Source organism: Meriones unguiculatus, chromosome 15 (genome assembly GCF_030254825.1).
Source record: "Meriones unguiculatus strain TT.TT164.6M chromosome 15, Bangor_MerUng_6.1, whole genome shotgun sequence".
Lineage (NCBI taxonomy): Eukaryota > Metazoa > Chordata > Mammalia > Rodentia > Muridae > Meriones > Meriones unguiculatus.
The window spans coordinates 42,260,884-42,286,673 of NC_083362.1; the positions used below are offsets into that span (position 1 = coordinate 42,260,884).

The window sequence follows — 25,790 nt, forward strand, 5'->3', positions numbered from 1 at the left end:
TTCTTAGTCTCTCAGCATACCGTTGGCGCTTCCAGAGACCTCAGGCTAGGTGATATTATAAGTTAACGCAAGTATCACGGAAGACCAGTGCTCTCTGTGAAGCCTTTGGCTTATCCCCACCCTCTTTCAGATCATACAGCTGCTTTCATAAAGCATGTTACTTATCCTAACACTTAATTGTTATTTTAAGTGAGCTGACAAATATTTTCAAATATATCTTTTAATTTTTAACGTGGTAAGCACTGATAAATAAACATATATAAAGAAAAAAATATTTGATGTCCTTAGTAGTTGCTGAGAGTAGGAAGTTTGAGAATCAAAATGATTGAAAACCTCGGTGCTAATTATAGAGCTCGGGTTGTTCTTCCAGGGGAAACAGCGCTCACTGCAGCAGATCACCCTGTGGCTTAACCCACCCTGTGTTTAGAGAATTCCTCAGCCATCGAGTCTAAAGGAAAGCCGTAGTGGAAGCGCCAAGTACATGCCAGCCTCCCCTGCAGCTTGGGTAGAGCAGCTGTAGGCTTGTTCAGTCGCACGTACTCATTTGAACTTTGAATCCGAACGTCTGAAATAGGGATATGAGCAACCCTGAGATGGCAGGAGGAGTGGCAGAGATATCGGATCCTCGAAGCAAAGGTCCTCAGGGCAACACCTGTGTCCGCTGTGAGTGGCATCGGTGGAGCAAGCTGCAGCCTGGAGTCCTGTGTTTGGGAGTGGCGGAGTCTGCATTTATGACATCTGCAAACAGGACTTTGGATATGGTTCATTAGCTAGACACCTCAACTTTGGCTCTCCTTTTCAAATCCCCATTCCGATATGTTAAAAATTTCATTCATCCAGAGAGGCTCAATATTTGCAACTGGAACTCTGGCTTATCCTACAAACAACTGTAATTACAGATCTTGATCCTTTTTTATATTAATCAGCCTTTCTGCAATTCCATAAATAAACCATTAGTTTTAAAAAGAGAAAACAAAAGTACCGGGACCTTTAGCCCTTTATCTGCCATAAAAACAAACAAACAAAAAAACTACTTAAGCAAATTAAAACATTTACATTCTCAAGAGCTGGGGGGACATGTTGGCATTCTATCCAGCAGCAAACTTTTGGCCAGGCTTTGGAACTATGGTCCAACTTTCAAGCAGCAGAGAGTAAGGTTTTCATAGTGTTACTTCTCAGCTATGCAGTTGCTATAAACGAGCAAGGGGCCCTAAAGAGAGTAACTGGTGACACCACGTGCCTCGCTCCTTTTAGAAATCTTTTCAAGTACCCCCAGTCTTCCGAGCCAACCAAAACAGAAATGTTCTCGTGCGCTTGAGGGACTCTCATTTTATAGAATGCTTAAGAGAGCCATGAGAACCACACGAGATTTCAAGTGGAGCGAATTATTGAGAAAGGGTTCAGGACCTGGCTCCTATTCTGTTTCTTGTTATTATTTAATGTGATATATACAATCTAATACCACTGTTTGAGCTGCTAGGGCCTGGAATGGTTCTGCCTTCTATAGTTTCGCAAATGTATTTTAAAGTTTTTTGTTTGTTTGTTTGTTTTTTAATTCACAATCCTGTCCTGCTTGGGGGGTGTTAGTTTGGAGTTTGCGGGCTGTTTAGGTCCTACAGATCTTTCCATCCTGTCCTCACTATGATTGCTAGGGGTTTAAATTAATTTTGACTGAAAACCATCCTCTTTTGGAAGTTGAAATACTGCTTGAGACTGAAATACTACTGCCCACTGCAGGTTCTTTGAAGTCCTGAAACTATTCAGAGAAAACATAACCAGGGAAGCAGACATTGCTCTTTTTTTCATTACTCTCATTGCTGGGTTTGGGGTTAGGGAGCATGCCTATGTTCTCAGAGACAGGCTTTGTACAACACAGAGATATAAACCAACATACCTGAGCTTGAGAACAGGTTGATACATTAAAAATGAGATTTTATGATGACCAGTGATAACCTGCTTCCTGCAAACTTAAATTATGGCTGCATCTTACTAAGTATGAGAGAGAGCTTTGAGCACCCTGTGGCTTTTTATCTCAATGTATGTGAGGCCGCATAGGCATAAAATCATTTGTCTTTACTTCTTCCTGTCTCTCACCCCGGATGTCTGCCTTTCTTCTCTGTCCCCCAAATGGCAAAAGTACAGATTTTTGGTCTGTTTCTGTTACTTTTGTGAACGTTGTTCAGTTTAACCTCTGCAACATCACATACATATTTTTGTGTGTGTGCGTTATAAATGATCAGAATAGGCCTATTTTGTTTAGTATTTAATTATCTCACTCTTTTAGCCCTTGGGTCCTCAGTGCTATTAACTGGCCTCTAAGAAGGCTGCGCTATCAAAGTAAAAATAAGCTGTACCTCTGAGACATTTCCCACTACTTATTGACCTAGAAAAATCCCCTTAGAGTAGCTGAGCCCTGAGAAGGTCTAACCGCTTCTAGGTCAGCCATGCATGCTGAATGTGGCACGGGATTTTTAGTTTTAATAGCACCTGAAGTCTGCCATGTTTTCGAGTTGCTAGAGAGCCTCCATAGGCAGTGTTTTAACTGAGGCTCAGTAACCACAGGATGACAACAAGCAAGGCTAACATTATCCCCACTCCACCTATGAGAAAAAGAACTAGAAAGGCTGCCCATCAGAGGTGAGGACTCGTGCTCCAGCTGAGGACTGCAGGTCCTTTGGGGCTACACCCGAGGGAGAGGTAGGCAGGTAAAACTTCCTGGTTGCTTTCCTTTCCCACTCTCATCCTTTTCTGAACCACAAGAGGAGATCCTGTGACACATTAGCCATAGGCAGGGGGTGGGGAAGGAAACATAATTTGTCAGCAGATGGCAAACGGGAAGGAACGTGTGGCTGCCTCACATGCAGCTGTGTGGAGCCAGAAGCTCTGAGATGTGGCCCCTTGCTGATGACATACTCTCTCCTGGCTAGGCTCCCCTCTCCTGTCCTAGATCCCCTGAGAGTTTGTGGGTGAGGATTTGATAGGTCAAGAATGATCTACCTTTGAAGCAGTCCTACTAAGCATAAAATAGAATTGCAAACCTACAGCCAAGGTTAGAGGGATATAGTTACAGCAAAGCAATCTACTCGTTCTTAAAAACCAGCATTTCCACAGTAAGACTAAACAAAAATACAAAGGAATAACAATTTTGTGACAAAGTGAGAAAAGCTTATCATACTTTCTCACACAAGATATAATGTATATGCTATTTTACCAGAAGTAGTCTCAGACAGAGAAATTCAGGCTTACTAAACTGTCTGGGGCCCCAGAGCCAGTCAATGAGACTTTTTTTTCAACCCAGGCTACCAATCTCATGTCCTTAGTTTTCCACAGCACACACTAAGTCAGGTTATGGGTTCTCACTTTTCCCTTCCCATTGTGTCCCGTCTCCAAACTCATCATATAAAAGACTTGCATTACTGCCGTGGAAAGCTACTTAACCGGCTGTCTCAGGTCTGAAGGGGAAGGAAGCAGGGGCGGGGAAACTCTGCTGAGAAGCAGGACGGATGCTACAGTGTTTGGTCTCCATGAGAAGATGCTCCCTGGAAGACACTCTGCCTTTCATGTGTGCTCTGTAATTATTTTGGATGTTTATGGGACTGCAATGATAGGATGCTGCAGAAGCTTTCCCTCTGATCTTCCCCCTTCCATTCCCATCCTCAATGCGCCATCCTCTGAGAGGGTTTTTTTCTTTTTCCAATGTTGCTCCCCTTTCTTTATAGCACTTCTTAAAAATCACAGTTAGTAATCACACGTTCGTTATTGTCTGTCATCCCTGGGAGGTTGTAAACTCCCCAAGGGGAGTCCCAATATAAGCGCATGACTATGTTACTCAGCAGTTTTCCAAGCACTTTCCGTGGTACCTGGAACAAAAATGGCAACTCAGTAAACATTCACTGGAAAGGATGTGGTGGTGGGAGGATGGATGGGTGGGTGGATGGATGGATGGATGGTTGGAAAGAATGGGTGAGTGGATGAATGAATGGGCAGGTGGATGGATGGATGGTGGGTGGATGATGAATGGATGGCTGGATGGATGAAAAGAATGGGTGGATGGATGGGTGGATGGATGGATGAAGTATGGGGTGGGTGGGTGGGTGGGTGGATGGGCAGATCACCTAGAAGTTCCCAAAGGGTTATGAGGAAGCACATAGTTTGATCATACAGTTTAGGGCAGGAGGGACCACATTTTAGATTAGAGTAATTCAGTCACTGGTCCCTAAAAATAGGAATGGGATCTGATAGTCTTCCAAAGGCAATAGGCAGTAACTGTGAGACTGACCTGTTGGGACAGAGAGGCCTGGAAAGTGTCTACAAAGAATTTCCTAAGCACAAAGCAGTATCGTGCACATGTACTGTCTTAAAGAGTAGGGAGGAGAAAAGAAGCGAGGCTGAGGTGGCCTGAGGTTCTATAACAAGTGACAGAGGGTTTGCAAAGATGGTGGCTTACCCTGACTAAAGTGCTTAAGAACCAGGACCCAAATAAAAAGGCCAGTGTCATGACATGCACTTAATAGTCCCCACGCTTGGGAGGCATGCTGATTCCTTGGTGTGAACTGGTCAAGCAGCTACCTGGCAAGTTCCAGGTTAGAGAAAAGTACTATCCCCAGATAGGCGGACAGCTCCTGAGGAATATCACTCCATTACCTTCTGGCCTCCACCTGCAAACATACATATGGGCACATGCACTCTAACACATGCGTGAACCTGAACACAACACGCACACACAAGCGGCACACGAGGATATAGAAGCAGACTTGTCAGTTATCAAAGGATATGTTTTTTTAGAAAAATTCAAATGAAGAAAAACATTCTTTCTTACTAAACATAACGTGTTCATATTTTAAGTATACAGTTGATAAATTTGAAGATGTGGATACCCCATAATCATCACCCAGGCTAAGAAAGAGGACATTTTGAGCCTTCTACTCTGAGCCTCCCCTGTGTTCTCCCCCAGTCATTATCCTCGGGGCAACCACCACTTAGTCTTCTGTCATCACAGGCTCCCATTTTTGACTTCGCACCGACGGAATTGTACTCTATGCCCTGTTTTTGATGTAGAACTCTGTAAAAATTCACCCACACTGATGGGATAATTGCTTCCTTTTCATCTCTATGTTGTAGTTCAATTAAATCATAAAATCATGTTCAATTTATTCCACCGTGAGTGGACATTTCATTATTTCTAGTTTCACTAATAAATTGTTGGAGACATTCTTAAGCGTATATTTTGGTGACAGCATGTGCAAAACACTCATTTCTGCTGTGTACTGTGAAATGGCTAGTCAGACGTGTGCTTGGATTTAGAGCATACTTGCCAGTTTTGTAAAGTAGTTTCATGAGTTTCCACTCTTCTCAGCAGCGGTGAGAATGCCGACTTCCACATGCTGGCCACCTGGTCACAGTCCTCATTCCATTCACTGTGATGGAAGAAGCCCTGGTTTTATAGACATACACCTTGATGTCATGAGTCCTCAGAAGAGGATAAAAACAAGAGTTTGTTTCTGGTTTTTGGATAAAGCTGTCAAGACTCTATCCTTGGTTTCTGGTTCAAAACAAAACAAAACAAAAAACCAACCAACCAACCAAACAAACAAAAAAACAAATGAGGTTCTCATGCATAGCCATCTTGTAAGGGAAGCATCAGATCCTCCACCAAAGGCTAGAACAGACTAACATTCGGCTTGCACGTGTTACCGAGGCAAATGTGTCCATTTAGAGGTAAATGGACTATGACAGGGAGGAAGGACTTGACCTTCTGGTAGAGAGAGACCAAAACCTCCAGGGAAGAGATGCCCTTACCAACAATAGAGGTTATGGAAAGCAGTGGCTGCCTCGTGCAGGAGGTGAGCTATTTTTGGTTTGCAGTGTTTTCTTAACGATAAAGGTTTTTTTTTTTTTGTTTTTTTTTTTAAATAATGTTTTTTAAAGTAAAAAGAAAAGAAAAGCCATTCTAGGCACAGCACCATCAGAGCACTTCTGTTTCATGAGTGAGGCTATATTGCTGAGGTGTTTTGCAATAATTTATAATTCCCACCCTAGGTCTCTCATGTAGCCCAAGCTGCTCTCAAACTCTCTACATGGATGACTTTGAACTCCTGGTCTTCCTGCCTCCATGTCCCAACTCTCCAGGTTATAGGCATGAGCCACTGTGACTGGTTACACATTGTCAGGGACTGAACCTGCGGTCTTATGCATGCTAAGAAAGCACTCTACAAACTGAGCTACATCCTTAGGTCTCTCATTTCTTATAAAAAGAAGAGAAAAAACATCAAACTCAACTATTTGCTTTTAATAAAAAAAATATCAGAATTCCTCTTTGTAGCCTAATACATTTCATAGAGTAAAAGCAGTTTCTGATTCAGATATTCTTATCATTGGTCAGTGTGTATGCAGTTGTCTTTACTCTCATTGTACCCTTTGTGATACTTGGGCCCAAAGCCAGGTAACTGTGCCAGAATTACATTAATTTTCATGGTTTATACTTAAGGACTGGCCTGTGGCCACCTTGTGACCAACCACCATTACAGTGATATGCAGTTGGCTTTGTCACAAGGTCTGTTTGAGTTCTTATTTTTCAACTGGAATGGAGCTGTTTATTCTCAATATACTTTATTTCTTAAATAGTTTCATATTTACAGAAAAGTTGAGAAAGTAGTATAGAGTTCCCATAGAACTCATACTTCATTTCTACACCAACACACACTAATACATTATCCATAACTCACAAGGCAACACTGACACACTGTGAATTGAGTGCATGCTTTATTCAGATTTTATTCTCCAAGGCCCTCCCTGTATTGATTGCCAGCTGCTACTTCTATTTAGTTATGATGTTTTTCAGCCTCCCCTTGTCTAGGAAGCCATTTCTCAGCTTTTTATTGATTTTTGTGACCTGTATAGTTTTGAAGAGCACCGATGAAGTCTTTCTCATGATAAGCCTCTAACGGAGAATATTGTCACTGCTGTCACACCAGAGGCAGATGATCCATGTGACTTGTGACTCTCGGCCCTCCTCACTTGCCTGGGGTAGAATTGGCATTCTTCACTGTGAAGTTATTTTCTCTCCTTTGCCCCTTTTCTTTGCTGTTCCTACTGAAAGAAAACCACTGTGGGAAGCCCACACTCGAGGCAGTGTAAATTCTCTACAGGCATTAGATGGAATTTTTCTGCCTAGGGGACTGCTTGCTTCATTGGATTATTCAATCACTTACCAGCATAAAGTTATAGGTATTTACTCGACAATTTTTGTTACCATTTTGAAAACTTAAATTACATTTTATTCACTTTTCTCCTGTTTTTTTTTTTTTTCTTTTTATTCGTGTGTATGTGTTTAGACACATGTGCACAAGGGTTTGCACGTGGGGATCAGAAGAAAACTTTGTGGAGTCAGTTCTCCCTGCTTCCACCATGTGGATCCCTGGATGGAGCTCAGCTCTTGTAGGAACTGCCCCTACTCACTAAGCTGTCTCATTGGCTCCAAATCATCATACTGTAATTTGATTTTACTTTGTATATATATATATATATATACACACATATATATATTTGATAAGATAAACACTGTGCTCTTGATTCCTTTTAGCAGATTTGTATAGTCTTAATTTTCTCATCACTTTCTTACTTTGCAGCACAACCAGACAGTAGGACAGTTACAAGGTGTTTATGTGTTCAGTGGGGCCTCAGCTAAGGACGCATTGTGGTCAAGCTGGAGCCACTTACTAAAGTGAACTTGTACATGCACCATCACACCTCAGCAAGTTAGAAAAGGCGTGTAGGTCCTCTGTATCCATCATACTCTTGGCATTCCTGCTCGCATTCGGAGCCACTGGCAGCTTGCAGTCTTCATTCCTCCTGAAATATTGTTACGCATGATATAACAGATGAGCTAGTTGCACATGAGAGAAAACAAACCAAACACTTTGGCTGCAAAAGGCCAGTAATAATATCAGAATTATTTTACAGACAATATTTTTAAGTCAGTGTGTGCATAGCCCAGAACACACAGCAGCCAGGCAAAGAACTGAGAAAATCAAGGATGGATTGGGTTGACATACACCTCTAATACTTGGGGTGCTATTGCTGAAAATATCAAAAGGTCTAAATCTTATTATTAAATAGACTATAATTATTACAGCAGTATTATCTAATGTGTTCTCATAATCATAAAAGGCACAGATACCTGTTGTATTTTAGAATAAACCTTATAGATTTCTACCTAAGCTATCTTGTTATCTCCCAGGCTCATCCCACACCATCTGCTTTAACATATATATATATATATATATATATATATATATATATATATATATACCTCTTATCCATATTTCCAGAATACTTGCTTATTCTTCTCATCTGGGTGGCTTTCCTTATCCATGCTGATCCAGCCATATGCTCCCTTTCACCTAACCCATGCGGGGCTCTCTCCTTTCTCCCTTCAGTACTGGTCTCTCTTACAGGATCCTTCTGTCCCCAAAGCCCGAGAACCTAAGCTCTGCCCCTTCCTTCTGCCTTGCCCAGGTGTAGGACAAGGTCACAAACATCATTTTGGATATCTGAGTGTCAACAAGCAAACCTGTGGGAGCAACAGTTAGTAATCAAACACAAAGCACCAGACCATGCTGCTACAGGGTGCTATTGAAGAAATTAGCGAACAATAAACGTAACGGAAGTAATTGTGAGAGGTAGGGATCTTTTACACTACTACATTTCCCTGTTGGAAGGTCCTCTGGTATTAAAGGTGATAAAATGTAAAGGCTAAGAGATGACCGACACTGTTTCCTAACTGAAACTAGAGTGACAGAGAGCACTACTTGGTGGGTAGTCCCTTAGGCTACAACTAAAAGCAGTTTTGGTGTTTCATTGCTTGTTTAGTTTTATGCTAGAAAGCCAATCATTCTGAAAGAAACAGCCCCTAACAGGCAATCCGTAGTTCCTCTCCATTCTCCCTCATGCCATCTCAAAGAAATGCTACTGTAGATGAAGCTGGTTCTGGAATCCTTCACATTTTATTCTCTTCTGGAATCGTATTCTAGAGAATTCTCTTCAGATCATGAAGATGGTCAGTAACAAGAACTGCCCGATCTTAGTTAGGCTTCACCATCTTATTTTTGGTTCTTCCAACTTTCTTGACTTGTCAAAAGGGACCTGTACTTGGGGCTGGGAGATGGCTTCTGTGGTTAGGAACATTTGTTGATTTTGCAGGGGACCTGCCTTCAGTTCCCAGTATCCCGATACAAGGCATCTCACAACCATGCAGAACTCAAGCTTTAGATGATTCAACGTGTTCTTCTGGTCTCTGCAGGCACTGCAACCACGTGATACCAGGTACATAGAGATACATATAGGCAAAACACCCAGATATATATTTTTAAAGACTTATGCTGTTTTTATTCAGGCCTGAAATGGCAGTATAAATCATTGCTCTATTTTTTTTTTAATTTTTTTATTGGCTGGCCTTCTCTCCCTGGAATTGCCTGACCTTACAATTAAGATGGATCTTAGGAAGAAACAGACATACAAAGCATTTTGGTTTCTTTTGGTAACTCAACCCATTTGGGTTTCCATAACACAGAATCACAGACTCCGTAGCACATAAACAACAAAAATTGATTTCTTGCAGTCCTAGAACTTGGCATACCCAAATCAAAGTTTGGCCAGATCCATTGCATGCTGAGGGCCAGCTTCTTGACACACATGGGTATCTTTTAGCTATATCCTTACACTGCAGAAATTAAGGAACCTTCTGGGATATCTGTTATAATGGCACTAACCTCATTCATGAAAATTCTACTCTCATGACTTAATCAAGTCTTACAAGCTCTACTTCTATTTGTTTGTTTGATACAAGGCTTCTCTGCATAGCCCTGGCTGTCCTGGAACTCACTCTATAGACCAGGCTTGCCTCTGCCTCCTGAGTACTGGGATTAAAGGCATGGACCACTATGCAAAGTCCAGAGGTGGTTAAGATTGTGAAAGCAATGACATTTTTTCTCAAGCTGCCTGTATGGTATCTTCCAGTACTATGAAAGCTAAATAGTAGGTGAAGACTCCAGTTCAGTTCCAGTTTGGTTTCTCTGTGTCCTGAAGCCAAAATGTAGAAAAGGTTAACCAAATACATGAAGAAGCCATTGGAAACCTAGTACTTCATAAGCTAACTAAAATTCATAATTAAAAAGAAGAGTTTCAGTGGCGCAAACCTGAAATCCCAGCATTCGGGGAGACAGAGGCAGGTGGATATCTGTGAGTTCGAGGCCAACCTGGTCTACAAAGTCCAGGACAGCCAAGGCTACACAAAGAAACCCCATCTCGAACCCCCCACCACCCAAACAAAGAAGAGTTTGGATGGAGGTACCCCGCATGAGTAGATAATTCTACTCTGAGAAACCATGGGTTATTAAACCAAAATCCTTATGCTGTGTATAAGACAAACTCCCTATGAGCTGCTGAGCAGGAAAGTCCCAGAGGCTCACAAAATAATATAGGCTATTGCCTCTGCCCCAGGTTACTCAGCAGAATTAGACGGCAAGACCGCACGTTAGCACACAGGCTTCCCACTGGCCTGCCTTCAGGGGCCTTCAGGGACCTAGCAACGTGGGCTGCCAGTCAAAAGGACCTGCCTGCCCCCTCCCTGTCTGTCTCCATCTCTGTCTGTCATGGGTTCCCCTCCCCTGCCCCCAGAATATATCTCCTTCATACCAGATCTGTTGTGTGGCATTTTAATCGTCATTATAACACACGCTGCATGTGTTTTTAGACGCTATTCTGTTTGCTTTTAAAAATGTTGTCCATTGGTTTAGTCAAACGCTAAAAAAACTGACCTGGAAATTGGGACAAAAATGTCAGTAAGAGCAGGTGCAGTGGTGCATACCGTTAGTCCTGGCACTCAGGAGGCAGAGGCAGGCGGATCTCGGTGAGTTCAAGGCCAGTCTGGTCTATAAATGGAGCCCAGGATAGCCAAAGTCAGTAAGAAAAGACAGATCTTTATGGCCTTAACCTCAGAATTTAATTTCGAGTGGGCACATAGGTGAGAGGGGGAGGGGGAGAGGCAGTTACAGTGCCATGACAGAGTTCAAGAACACAGACTTGTCAAGTGACTACCAAGTGAATTATAAGTATTTTGTATTGTGAGTATTACTTATAAAAATTTACAGCGTTATTATAAATTATTATTATTATTATTATTATTATTATTATTATTACTATAAATGCATGCTGCTCCAATGATCCTCTGGAAAGTCACTAGCGAAAAACTTAGAGCTTGAACATCTTTGAGAAGATCTGTTTATGTGAGGCTTTCCAAATGGTTCAGCAAATGAAGTTTATGGGAACCATTTCAGCAAGCATGGCTTTATTCTCATTCCAGTTTGTTCCTGTAATTTCAGAGTTTTATTTGCCTGAGAAATGCAATAGTAGTAGGGAAGTCTCTGTCAGAAAAAGAAAAGTCATTAATCAGAAAACACTGATGAATAAAGAAAAGAAAGTATGAAGAGAAGATCCATTCCTTCACAAAGAGTTGAAAAGCTTTCTGGCTTAAAGATGAAAAACAAAAACAAACAAACAACCAGCCAGCCAAACAAACAACTCCACACAGTGTGAAATATTTCCTGGGGAGGTAGATTGTGGCTGTTATATATTCAGGGTTTAAGTTTTACAATAAGGGGACATAATGAAAGCAGCTAAGTCTATCATGACAAAAACATAGTGAAATCAAAGGGTATAGCATGAATACTACAACATATAAAGGAAGTCAGTGTCTTTCGGTGACAGTCCAAAGTTACAGTTGTGGGAGCTGTTTTAAGCTGCTCTTGTGTCATACATGAAACTGATTTCCAATCTAGAATAAAGAGTTTAAGGGCATTCCAAGATTCATGACATCTTGACAGGGACCCTCTTACATGAGCTAACACAAGTTGGTTTTCAGAAAGATGCTAGTGAATAGATCATTTTCAAATACAAACTTCAGTGACCGCCTGCTGGCCTTCGTACTACAGAACTGCCTTTTCCTAGTTACTAATTGATGGCCTTCAGACCCTTCATTCACTTTTCTCCTTCCTTATCTCCTCCTATTGACTATTATGTCCGAGCAGCATTTCTTTATTTGGACAGTTCATTTATATCACCAATAAGTTGAGTAGAAAAGATTAATTTATTAAAGCAGGTGTTCCAGACTTTTGACCCATAAGGTAAATTAACCTGAAGACATGGTGGGTTTGATCTATCTGATAGATTAAAAAAAAATTAGAAATAACATACCAGCATTTGGATTGCTGAGTTTCTCATTATAAATCAATAGATTTTTCAATGCGGGACCAGAGTTTCACATGGCCAGGATCTGCTGGAGCCAAATATTTTGAAGCCTCTGTTGCTCATACTCAGCTAGTTTTCCCATCTACTGCCTCCAGATGTGAATACATAACTCTCATGTTAAGTTGATGCCAGGAGTAGTAGTTGGAGGGGCTGTTACATATGATTATGAATTAAAGACTCAACTGGACCTAACAAGTAAACCAAAGTCATATGAGTTAAAAGACTATAATTTATATTAATTCATTAACATCCATCAATGCACAACTGAGAGTAAAATATTCTTGTAAAGATAAACAAAATAGATTTCTTGTCATAAATACAATGAAAGGAGAAATTAACATATCTGCAGAGCTGTATAATAATCTCAGGTATTTTATCCCCATTTTTGTCCTCCTGTGTTTATTCTTTCCCCAAACTATGACAGAAAAGTCATAATTCATTTTTTAAAAGAAGATTTATTTTTGATTAAGTGATTTCATGATGTAACATGGTTTTAAACAAAAATAGAGATCAGTATGAAAATAAAACAAATTGTACACATTAAAATATCTTTCCATCAAAGCATTTCATAATCATAAAAAATATAACACAAGAGTTGGTGGCTCAGGTGAGGATAAGAATACAGACTTCCCAGAAAATGAACAACTGGTTCATAATTCAGTCCTAAGTGTTGCGTAATACCACCCATGAAGCATTCTAGGATGTCTCTAATGACCTAAACTATGTGCCTTAAAAATGTAAATGTAAGGTAAAATGAGGGCTGCATAATCTTAATTCTAATAGCAAATACCTCCCACTACTATTCTCTACTAAAACGTAACCTGAATAAATAGAGCTTAAACCATCTCAACAAAATCAGAAGTGTGATCTATGGTGTAGTGGACATAATGAGTGGGGTTGGTGAAGAGAGGTGCAAAGGCTTAAAAACAACACACCACCTGTGCTCTACTGAAATCTTAGAAATAAAATGTTTTTTCAGAGCCTTAATATTAAAAAGTAAGCATTATTATAAAATTAGATGAATACTTTCAGCAAGAGGCAAGAGAGATGCATGTATTTTTTTTATTCATTTATTTTGGAATGCCTGCATCCCTATTATAAAAACATAATCTTATGCACTTTCCAATGTGCTAACAGCCCCCATAATTTACTTATGATATCCTATAAAGAAAAATAAGCTGTAATTACATTTTTTGGGGGCATTAGGGTCCTCACAGAACACTTCCAAGATGTTTCTTGAACATTACCCATCCCTTTTTACAGAAGGTGATAACCATCAGATTTTACTGATTGATTTCTTACCTACACCAGTAATAGCTGATTCAGTTTGAATCATACAACATACCTATCAACATTCCTCAGGGCTGTAATATCTTAAAAGAAAATTGGATATGAAGATATCACCTGCCCAAGGCCACTAGACATAAAAACCAGACGCAGCTAGAGCCACCCTGTTCTGTTGAGGTGTTTGATCATGAAACCAGAATAAAATACCTCGAAGATCAAAATCTAAGCAAACGTATCCACTCTCCTGAGTTACTTCTTCAATAGGAACACTCATCAGGTCTCCTTTTGCAAATCAGTAACCTCACACTTGGGATCTTTGCTTTCCAGATTAATAGGGAATAAATATTTAAATCAACATTGGATAGTATAAGAATGTCTCAAAAGCTGTGAAAACAAATTCAGCATAACAAAATAAAAGCATTTTTTATTTCATAGACAGTGCTGGATAGTAGTAACAATAACTTTTAAGTTAAAAATGCAATAACTTAATATGAATTCTTGATCGCTTGATTAGCCTTAAAACTCTGGGACTAAATGACATTTTGTAATACAGGAAATATTAGCCTGCTGAAGTCATACAGCAAGGGCGTTTCCCACCAGGTAGATGGCCAATCAGTGCCTTCACTAAACATGAGTGCATTGTTCTCAAAACTCAGAAGCCAAAATGGAACACATTCATACCCCACTAGCACGCTCCAAGTCTGATGATGCCTGCCCCGCTGTTCCACTGTTCCCTTGCCTATTCTGTGCTCTTAAATGTGCCTTTACTCCTAACCCAGATTGTTCTGATAGGGCGAACACACTCATTACATCCATAATGCCAGTTCCTGGGAACACAGCTCTTACTCTGGAGTCTTAACAGTAGCTAGCATTACACTATCAAGGTGGTACAATTTTCCGGCATCTCTGTTCTGTTTTATTTTTAATCACCCTTCTACTGGTGTCTGTCGACCTTAAGGGGTAGCTCAGAAGCTTTGATGCTTTTAGCATTCCTTTGTTTCTACGATAGAAAAGTTATATGGAAATGCCACAGAACTACAAAGCAAATAGATTCTGCCAACTAGAATATGCTTTCAAGGTACGGTCCCATTTATTTAAAGTCAAGCCACACAGAAGCAGGGCGGCTGGTTTAGGATGCCACTCATCGGCAGCTGGCCTGAATCTCAACTGTAGCTGGGAGTTTGGGTCATATTCTTCAACTGCATGCTGCTTCTTATGTGGGGCTAGTGAAGCCTTTTAACAATAGAATGGCCTCATTTCCTGCCCCTAGAATTTCCTGAATGAAGTTAAATTGAATGAAACTCTAGAGTCTTCATGATAAGCTGCATACCTGTTAGAAATAGCTGTGTAAAAGAAGGATAAACATTTGAACACACACCAGGAATACAGAAAAGACCAGAAGCTGTTGAGCTCCCTTCTATCACATCACTGGGATTCAGCCGCCAGGCCTTTGAAGACTCAGGGTTATCAAAAACTAATAATGCAAGCCAGGCCTCTTGGTGTCTTTTTCATACTCTTGCTTTTACATAACCCCCAAGAAAGCCAAACTCCTGTGCTGTACAAATCCACTGAACACAATCAGATTTGTCTTAAGTTCCTCCCACAGGTGAGAAATATAAACACTACTTCAGTGAGGGGCCTTTTCCATGAATATACTCCTTTCTCCATGGCCTCTGTGCAAGTGTCACATTCTAAGTATGCTTAAGAGAGTGAGCGTTTGGGAAAGCAGAACATTAGAAAGTTGAGTATATTGGTACAAACATGTCTTCATATTTCTAGAGGTGAAACATAATTGTGGCAACAAAGTACGAAGACTCATCTCACTCACAACATCAGCCTGAGACCAGAGAGGACCAAAAGAGAATGCAGCCATAAGCACCGTGAAACTCGTCAGTGCTATGCAAACATAACCCACAGTCCCCACCCTTGCTGGGCGTTTTCATCATGGTGGCGGAGACGAGATCTCAGCCATTTTTCTTAAGACTAGAGTTTAATAAGGATGTTTGGATGTGCTATACTTTCATTTTGTAAAATGTATTCCTTCTCTGATTCAACTGTGTCTTTTATATGTACTTATTACAGAATGGCCATTAAACTGTAAATACAACATATACTAGAAAACTATGGCTTCTGTTCATTTTGTGCACACACACACAAAAAAAAGTGATCCCATATGTGGTTTGTGCTCAGGAACTGTGATGTTTTACACTGAAAATAGAACTTATGTTGTAGTACAGGGACTGGAGGAAATCTCCAGACTTCATTTCTTTGACCATTTGAAGATCCTTGTGTTGCTCCTTTACAGCTCAGCCCCCATTTACATATTGTAAACCCTCATTGTATGAATGTGTTTTGTGTCTCAAGATTTACCAGCATTGATATTCTCTGGCACCCTTGTATTTCCCACCAGAAATAGCACATATATGATGATGTCTTTTAGCTAACAGTTTCACATACATGAAGCCACACCCACGCCTCTGAGATGAATAAGCTATTCTCTCTTCATTCATTAACTGTAGAATTTATTTAATTTTGTCTTTTATTTAAAATGCTTTTGGAACCAAGGCTCACCAGTCCCCTGTGGTAGACTATGAGCATCTTTCAGAAGGGCAGATTTAGTATCTTGTAGCTCCATCATCAAATGCTGTGACTGGCATGGAGGGAATGCCAACAGTGTGCCTGTGCCCTCAAAGATGATACATCCATGGTGGCTCAAAACTGTCTTTTACACTGTTAGTAGCATTATTTATAAATCTCTTAAGACAAAACCAAAGAGCCAAGTTATCGGGGTTCACAGTCTGGAAGAACATATTTATGAGTATTTCTAAGTGTAGAGTACAATAACATCTAATTTATTCTGGGGATGTGTTTAACTTTTGTAGACCTATTATTGCCTGCTTTTTGTTTTACCCATGAAGATTAATGGGTTATTATGGTTTTCTGATATGCTAGCTACAATTTTGATAAATCCCAATTCTGAGAACAGTGCCAACTGGGACTAAATTCTATTACTTTAAGAATGTTTGGATACATTTAAAACTGTTATTTGAGAAGCTGAGTGCCTTAGCATCAACTGCAAAACAGCATTTATTAGAAATAGTTACGGAGGAACATTTTATTTCAAATCTCTTTTGCCTAGCAATATGGCATATGGTGGCAAAGTGTCTCAAGCCAAATGTACACTAACATGATCTAGAAATGTATTTTTGAAAGAAAGGCATCTTTCTCTTAACGAGCCCATGATAGCTGTTAGGGAATGCTCTGATACATCAAAATGTGATTTTAAAAATGTATTAGCGTGCTCTGTTTTCTTTATGATGAAAGAATACAAACAAGTAAAAGCAGTTTGCAAAAATTAAATATATACTTGTATTCATGACAAATAAGTACAAACTAATAATTCCAGTCAAAAATTTTAGTCATTCTATTTTTTTCTGGCCCAATTATGGTATACAAATAAATAGCCCATATATCTTTTCCAGAATTCTATAATTTGTTTTCTCCTGGAATATCTTCCCACACCCAATACTTATCTTTAACACAGTAACACAACATGAGTGTCATTCTTCTTGAGGGTCCCAACAGTAAACACAGCTTTACTAACAGGAGAATAACTGCACTTATAAAACACCTATGAGAACTGTGCATGTAACCTCTATAAAATGTAAAGTTACCCACATTCCCACAACAGGAAGTCCATGATACTTATAAACAAGATTCTCAAAGCAACGTACAGATAATGCCTGTAACCCCTCAGGCTGTCAAATTAAACGTTAATCCAAGGGTTTTACCACCCTCAATTCCACTTTACTGTATTATGTTTTGATGAGTTATGGTCATAAATCAAGGAACAAACAATGGTGTGGGTCAGTCCCCAAAGCAACTAAAATGGAGGAAATCCTTTCATCAAATTAGGAAGACCTGTCAATGAGGACATGCAGTTTCTAAGAGACCATAGAAAATTTTTTTCTTGATATTAATAAGAAAATTATGCATCAGTGAAAATGCAGGCTTAGAAATATAGTATTGAGAGTTTCAATTTATGGTATCTTCACTGATGAGGGAAAGTGGAATTCTCACTATTAAGGAGAGCTGAGCTCTCTGTCATTGCTGATGACTCCCTAACCAAGCTTAGTGTATAGTGGCTCTGTACAAATAAAAAGCAGTGGGGGAAATACGAAATATCTGTAATAAATGCCATCCGATAAAGTAGTTGATGGATGGAAGAGAGTCTAATGCATTTTAAATAAATGCATATCATACTATCACGTAGAGTGAGTCTTAAAAAATTATTACTTAGATGCACAGTCCTTGCAGTGGTTGACATGGCACTGTGAAGGAAGTCTGATTTAGAAGCTACTTCAACTTGTCAAATGATGGAGCTGCTGTTAGTCGTAGTATAATGTCCCTTCGACTTTGGTACATTCAGTGCAAAATATTTCAGGGAAATTTTTTAACCTTTATAAAAATAAAAGGCCCTTTAGTTCCCTTGAGCGTGCTTGAAAGGGTACATACTAGCAAGATGCCCAAGTAAGCATGGAACATGGAGATGTTGAGGTGGTACATACAATATGGTAGGTAGGTCCTTATATACATTTTAAAGAACAGAAATGTAATGAACCTATAAAAAATAAACAGAACTCACTGTGTACATTTTTCTGATATGCTGTGATTAATTGCTAAATATTTTTAAATTGTTTTCATGCATTATAAAGCATAAAATCTGTCATTAGTAATTCATTGAATAAGTTTGTCTTCAGCCATAATTAGACACATACCACTTGCATATACATTGTCACAGACCACCTTATTGCAAATCTTTAAAGTTACCTCATACTGACTTGGTTTCGTTTTCACTCTTGTCCTGTGAAGGTTGAAACCTATAGTGCACACCATGCAGGCACTCATAAGCAAGAAGTGAATATTCTGTTATAACTTAGGGCTTAAACACATGTACTTTCAGGAGACGTATTTTTTTATGATATTCTTTCACTTGCGCTAATTTAGAGATTGGGTCAGTGCTGCCAGTTTCGCTTCACAGAAGTGTTTCAAGATTCTCCCGACTCTCAAAAGCCAACATGGAGTTGAAAATGTGCAGATCTGTCTTTATCTTGGAACATAACAAATGGGAAAGGTTTGGCAGTCAAGAACTGTTGATTGAAAGACTGTTGGGTTGTTCCATGGGCACCAAGCTTACTCCAATCCTTCCAAGAGGACTCACAGCCAGTCCTGAAACACAGGAGCATGTGTTCCCAGAGAGCAGCACTCAGTTTCTTCTAATGGAAGCCTAGGCTTGAGACTACCAATGCTACATCACTCTTCTGGAGGATGGCTTCTGAATCTGCCTGTCCACAGAAAGATGAGCATCATGCTTCCAGGTCACTCAAGTCCAAAAGTACTGGTCTCTTCAACTGCTGTCAAGAGTTTTTCATAAAGCATGGAAAAGGAAGGGTATGGAGGAAGATCCAGGCGGTTAAAACAAGTGTGGGCTCTGCAAAAAGAAGAAATATGGCATAGCTTAGCAGGGGGGCTGGGTAAACAAAAGTGTATGTACGAGCATGTAGGTATAGTGAATGTTTGTGCATGTGTATGTGTACTTGTAGAGAGAGTATCTTGGGTATTGTATGTACTTGTAGAGAGAGTATCTTGGGTATTGTATGTACTTGTAGAGAGAGTATCTTGGGTATTGTATGGAAGCATTGCATATCCATTAAAAAAAAAAACCCACAAACCTCTGGCCTATAAGAAAGGGTAGAATAAAAGGTGGGACGCAGGCAGAAAGGATTCTGGGATAGAGCCAGGAGCGGGAGATTCATGTGGAAATATGTGAGGAAGACAGACGCACAGTAACTGAGCAGAGGTAACCAACCATGTGACAGAATGTACATTAGTATAAATGGGTTAATTTAAGTTATGAGCTAGTCACAGAGGAGCCTAGCTGAATGGCCTAGGTATTTAAATATATTTTGAGTCTCATGAGTCATTATTCTGGGATCTTAAGCCCATGAGGAAAACAACCACTCTAGTATTTGTACTAGGAGTGCTTCTCTTACATATTCAAATTTACCATTTTCAAAGTTATTTGGGGAAAAGTGAAGATATTCCAAGTTAAAAGTTCAGAGTTGCAATTTTCTTAGGAAAGTAGGACACATATATTTTCTTTACACGTCAATCTTTAGAAGATATAGTTTATGTATATTACTGCTTGCTGAGTTGTACGAAAAAGAAAAGCCAAGTTTAGTCTTTTTTCTTCCTCTCTGATCAAAGACAAGAATAAAGGCTTTGCAAAGTGATTCACTTTGATTCGCTGCCAGTTTTGTGGATGTCCCTTGGATAAAAGTGTGGCTCTTGGTCAGGGAAGGGCAGCTACTGTGTCTGAAGACAAACTGTGGCTCAGAGTTTGGGGAAAGTCCCTGGCTAGACTTGTCTATGGATGCCATTGTAAGCACTTTGAATTCCCTGCCTTCTCCCTGTTTATAACACATTAAAATGCCCATTTAATTAAAGTTATGTACAGCATTCTTTTTCAGAGATACATGCACTTTTGCCAAGATGAGGGGTGGGGGTGATTTCCTGTTATTTGCACCTGATTCACAATGAAAAAAAAAAAGTCTCCAAATAGTACACCTTATCAGGAGGCAGATCTGCACTTTTGACACGGGATAGGATGTACCCTATCCTGAATGCACAACAGCTTGTTTGCTGGAGCTAAGTAGTTTACACTTAAAAAATGACTCTGAAGCAACATGCTATTGGAGGAGCCATGATTATTTAGTAGGATCTTTGTAAAAAAAGTAATGTGCAAATATTTGTTGTTAAATCATTTCTTACTTGTCAGATAATATAATTCCTATTCCTGTAGGTAACACAGAATTGGGGGAAGGTTAAAATTTGGGGAGACATGGGGTTGAATCCCACTTCTACCAACCACACCACCTATGTGATTTAGAGTGTCTTATTAGAATTCTGAGACTCAGATTTTACCTGTAGTGGAGGATTAATAATATAGTAAGGTAATTTATCTTAGAAGGGTGTGAGTTCACCAAAATAACAGAAACACATTTCATAGAATGCCTGGTACATCACATAGTGTTTGACTGAATAATAATAGGTGCATTGTTAGGTACATTTCCTTGTCATCAAGAGGACTCTATCATGACTGCCCTCAATAAATTTCCCAAAGATAACAATGACCCATGGAAAACATGACATAATTAAGAGATAATAAAGCAGGTGTGTGTTTACATGACTTATTAGAAACAGGAATGTGAGGGGCTCTGTTAAAATAACACTGATGGCTCAGGACTTCCACGCCTGATACTTCAACAGCTGAGACACACTGGTGGGAATCACCTCATCAACCTTTGAAGGCAAACTCTAAACAAAACAAAGCAAAAGTCAAATATCCTAGAATTGCATTTAACATAATTCTTCTGATATCTCCTTATGATGGAGCCCAGCCCTGAAACCTAAGGCAAAAATCTTACTAACATACTACAACACGGTCCCAGGGATAGTTAAAAAATCTATCCAGTGTGAAACTCAGAAAAAAACAATAAATAATAATAATAATAATTCTGAAAATAAAAAATAAATAGTTTCAGCTGGGCGCAGTGGCACAGGCCTATAATCCCAGCACTCAGTAAGGCAGAGGCAGGAGGACCTCTGTGAGTTTGAGGCTAGCCTGGTCTACACAGCTAGTCCAGGACAGCCAAGGCTACACAGAGAAACCCTGTCTTGAAAAAAACAACAACAAAACCAAACATAAAGGTTTCATTTTTCTTCCAGAGGAGGTGAGAGATAAATACAGAAGTGAAATATGCTTTGAGCAGAATAACATGTCAAGCTTTGTGTGACAGTCAGGGAATATTCATTATCTCATTTGACTGAAATATGGTAGTTCATTGGTTTTTGTTTGTTTTTTAAATTTTTCATTGCTTTGTTTAACAAGTCTACTTACTCTTTACACTCACTGTTTTGCCTGCCTTTTCTTTGCAGTGCTTTTATTGTGGTAAAATTTACCATTGTAGCTGTTTTTAAATGTCCATTTCTGTGGCGTTAAGCGCATTTACATGGCACAGTGGTTATGCCTGACTGTCAACTTGAAAGGATCTAGAATTACCTAGGAGGCAAGCCTCTGGGGATGTTTATCAGAGATTGCCCGGATTAGGCCAGCCTCTGGAACCGTCTATGAGGGATTATCTAGTCCGGACTGGTTGAAGCAGAAGGGCGCACATTCACTAGGGGAGAAGCTATTCTAAGGTCTCAGCCTGTATGAAAACGAGACCATGAGCTGAGTGCTAGCATGGACTGTCTGCTCCCTGATGGCATATACGGTATGGTCAGCTACCTCAAGGCCCTGCCAGCATGACAAAGATGCCCCTTGAACTGTAAGCTAAGCTCGGCTCTCCCTCTCTGAAGCTGCTTTGCCAGGGCATTTCAGAACAACAGCAGGAACTGGAACTAAAACACTTGGATCAGCAACTGACATCATCATCCAGCTCCAGAATGTTTACAGATGGCAATTGAAACTATATCCACCGAACAGTAAGTATATCTGTTTTTTCCTCCTCCTGCAACCCTGGAACTCACTGTTCTGTTTTCTGTCTATGATTTTTACTACTCTGTGTACTTTAACTAGCAGAATCAACATATTTTTGCATTGTGTCTGGCTTATTTCAATTTGCATAGTGTTTTTAAGGTTCATGTTGTAACCGTGGCTCAGAATTCCCTTCATTCTTAAAGCTGAAAAATAATTCCACTGTATGTGTAGACTATGATTTGTTGATCTATTCATCCGTAGGGTGGACATGAGTTTGTCTCTACTTATGGCTATTATAAATACTGATGCAATAAACAGACACATGCAATTCTGTTTAAATCACTGTTTTCAGTCTTTGGGAAAGAGAGCCCGAGTGTTATGGCAACATGGTATATTTAATATTTTTTAAAAGCCACCACAGTTTTCCATAATAGTCTCATATTTTCCACTTACATCAGCAGTACACAGGAGTTCTAATTGCTTGATATCTTCACCAACACTCATTTTCTACATCTTATTTATTGTCCTATTCAGGGTTTCTATTGCTAAAATGAAACAGCATGACCAAAGCAATCTGGGGAGAAAAGGAAGTTTATTTGACTTAGACTTCTACAATATTGTTCATCACTAGAGGAATCCAGGACAGGAACTCAAATGGAGCAGCAACCTGGACCAAGGAGCTGATGCAGGGGCCATGGGGGAGTGCTACTTACTGGCTTGCTCATCATGACTTACTCAGCCTGCTTTGTTCTAGAACTCAGGACCACCAGCCCAGGGATGGCACCACCCACAATGAGCTGGGCTCATTTGGACAATGTAGCATTGTCTAATCTTTCCTAATGAAATGGACTCTCTTGCTACATTTGAAGAAGCAAGCTGACATGAATCCCACAGCCTAAAGGGATGAATATCAAAATAACCTAAAAGAGCTTAGAAACACACCCTTCCCTGATTAAGCCTTCAGATGAGAAAGAACCCCAGGAGCTACCTGATTTCAGTCTTGTGAGGCTTAGTAGACAATCGCACTAGGCCATGCCTGGAGTCTTGTACCAAGAACACAGGGAGACAAGAAGTGGACATTGTTTAAAACCACTAAGTTGGCATGATTTGTTTTGCAGCAATCAGAAACTAGTAATAAGTGTCAAGGCCATCAAACATCCAGGGGAAGGTATGGAATGTGATGACGATTTGAGCTGATACAGTCATGAATCGAGGGTCGATGCCGAAGCAAGGCAAACCAACAGCAATTCTGTATGTCTCTTTTAGTTTGTAGTAAGTATATTTGGTATTGTATCTTATCTAGGAATTTCTCCAAGCCTGGACACTACAGTTCTCAACACAACTGGAAATACTGTACAACTGTGTGTGTGTGTGTGTGTGTGTGTATCTGAAAGTGAAAGACACAGGCAGAGAAGCAGAAACACACACACAGAGGAAGAGACAGAAAAAGAGAGAGAGAGAGAAACTGTAGCCTAGGAGAGCTTGGAACATATAATGTAGTTCTTAGCCTTCCAAATAATCTACCACTTCATCTTAGAATTTTTGTGTTGTTTTGCTTCTCCTCAGTCATGAGACATATTCACCATGACTGCTCCACAATATAATGCCATTGTTGTTTCTCTGGTTACATCTGCGCTAACTTTCCTTCTGGATAAACAGATCCTCTGGAGAATGTTACAGGAGGCTAGAGACAGCCTACATTCTGGAGAGCAAACTGTAGAAAGATCAAATGGTTTTCCTAAGGTCAAAGCTAAGTAAGTGGCCCGACAAAACCTAGTATTTCAACCCTGGGTCTCCTCAAGGAAGTCCACAGTTCAATTAAAAACAGGGAGATGTTATTGCTCACGGGCAGCATTTTTTTATTTGTTTAATACCGTGCAGCCTCTGCCTGCGAGCTGCAAGCCCTCACCACTCTGCATGCATTTTGGACCATAGTCACATGCGTTGGTGGAAAAGGATTGGAGGGGAAAAAAAAGCGTTAGGGAATTTTTAAGGAACTACTCAGTACAGTATGCAGTAGCTGTAGGCACAATGGTCAAGTTTGGGTCAATCCAGAAGAATCTGGGAGATACCAGGGGATTTTTAAGTGACCAAACTGTCAAGCTGACTCTCAGGCTTACCGGAGAACAGAGATCCTCAGTGGGGCATTTTAGAGTGCCTCACCATCAGCTAAGGAGAGCTCAGGTTTTGACTCTCGAGAGTCTGACTCAGATGGTTTGGTGGGGAGAGTTCCTGGTGATCTGCATTTTAAGGTTCACTCCAAATGAGTCTGATGTAGGTGGTCCCCACGGATGGAGAGACATCAAGCCAACTGGAAATACAATATCTAAACTGGGTGTCCAATCTGACATTCTGTGTGCTTGCAAATGTTTCCAAACTGCACACAAACAAGCCAGCATTGCTAATAAGGAAATTGAGGAACAGTGTGGTTAAAGAAGTTGCCCAATATTTACCATCAGCTTGTTGTATGAGCCAAGTACAAGAAAGAAAGGCAGAAAAAAAGGCAAACAAAACAAAAACTTCTGAGGCTTTTCACACTCCACCCCCACCCATTCCATGTCCTTAAAAAGCTAGTAGAAAATACCAGGCAGGCCTCCGTACTGTGTTGATATTGGCAGCAAGAGCGCACCCAGCTTTTCAGTCTAAGAGAATGTTTTTTTTTTCTTTTTTCAAATCTCCCAAGGCCAGCCACCCCAAAGCCATAACGAGTTTAGCTCACTTCAGTCTGTGCAGCCAGAACCACTCTGGGAAAGCAAGCCTGCACCCATCCTTGGGAAACCATGCTGGCATCAAAACCAAGATTCTCAAGACCTCCAGATCTTCGGTCTGACGTAATGACTGTCTTGGTGCTTTCTGGATTTTCCTGATGGTAAGCAGGGGCCACAGGCTTCCCCCCTTTCCATTTCCCGTGGCTAGCCAGGCATCTAAACCCGCTAAGCACCACAGTTGTTTTCACAAGATACTCAGTTGATTAATGTATCGAGTCTCTGTCGGTGTTAAATGTACTTACTGGTTCACTTATTCTATACCCAAAAGGGAATTTTTTGTACAAGCACCCAAAATGCAAGACAAAGAAGAAATTAAAATCAAGATTTTAAAATGAGAGAGAAAGGAAGAGGAAACCTTAAACCTTGTCTTAAATAACAGGTGTAATACAAAAATAAAATATGTTGGCATTAAATAAATCCTTTATGTATTTATTATAAATAAGAATGTGCCAACAAATCTCTGATTTGCAGTGATGTCTCTCCCTTCACACCTCAGTTTTCTTATTCCTATTTACACTTTTTTCATCAATACATTCATCAATCAAAACAAATACTTAAAAACATCCTGAAGGCTGAGACCCTCTGTGAGTTTGAGGCCTGTCTGGTCTACAGAGCAAGTTCTAGGACAGTTAGGGCTACACAGAAAATCCTGTCAGGGTTGGGGGTTGGGGACTAGGGAAAACAAAACCTAAACCAACCAACCAACCAACCAACCAACCAACTAACCAATGAACCAACTAACCAACCAACTAATCAACCAACCAAACAACCAACCAACCAACTAACCAACCAACCAAACAGAACCCCCCCCCACCCTGAAAAAAAACCCAAATAGCAAAAACAACCATCCTAACAAGTTACGCAAGGATCCTGGAGACATATCATTT

At 40.1% G+C, this 25,790-nt stretch overlaps 1 protein-coding gene across 4 annotated transcripts in view; it reads right to left on the reverse strand.

Annotated features, from left to right (window-relative positions):
- Nucleotides 1–12,741: 12,741 nt before the first annotated feature.
- Nucleotides 12,742–25,790, reverse strand: part of Hecw2 (HECT, C2 and WW domain containing E3 ubiquitin protein ligase 2) — a 349,936-nt gene continuing 336,887 nt past the window's right edge. For all 4 annotated transcript variants that reach the window (XM_060368357.1, XM_060368358.1, XM_060368359.1 and 1 more), the window contains one exon: nucleotides 12,742–19,084. In XM_060368357.1, the coding sequence (XP_060224340.1) occupies nucleotides 18,973–19,084 (112 nt within the window). In that variant the 3' untranslated portion in view covers nucleotides 12,742–18,972. The remainder of the gene's footprint in view (nucleotides 19,085–25,790) is intronic.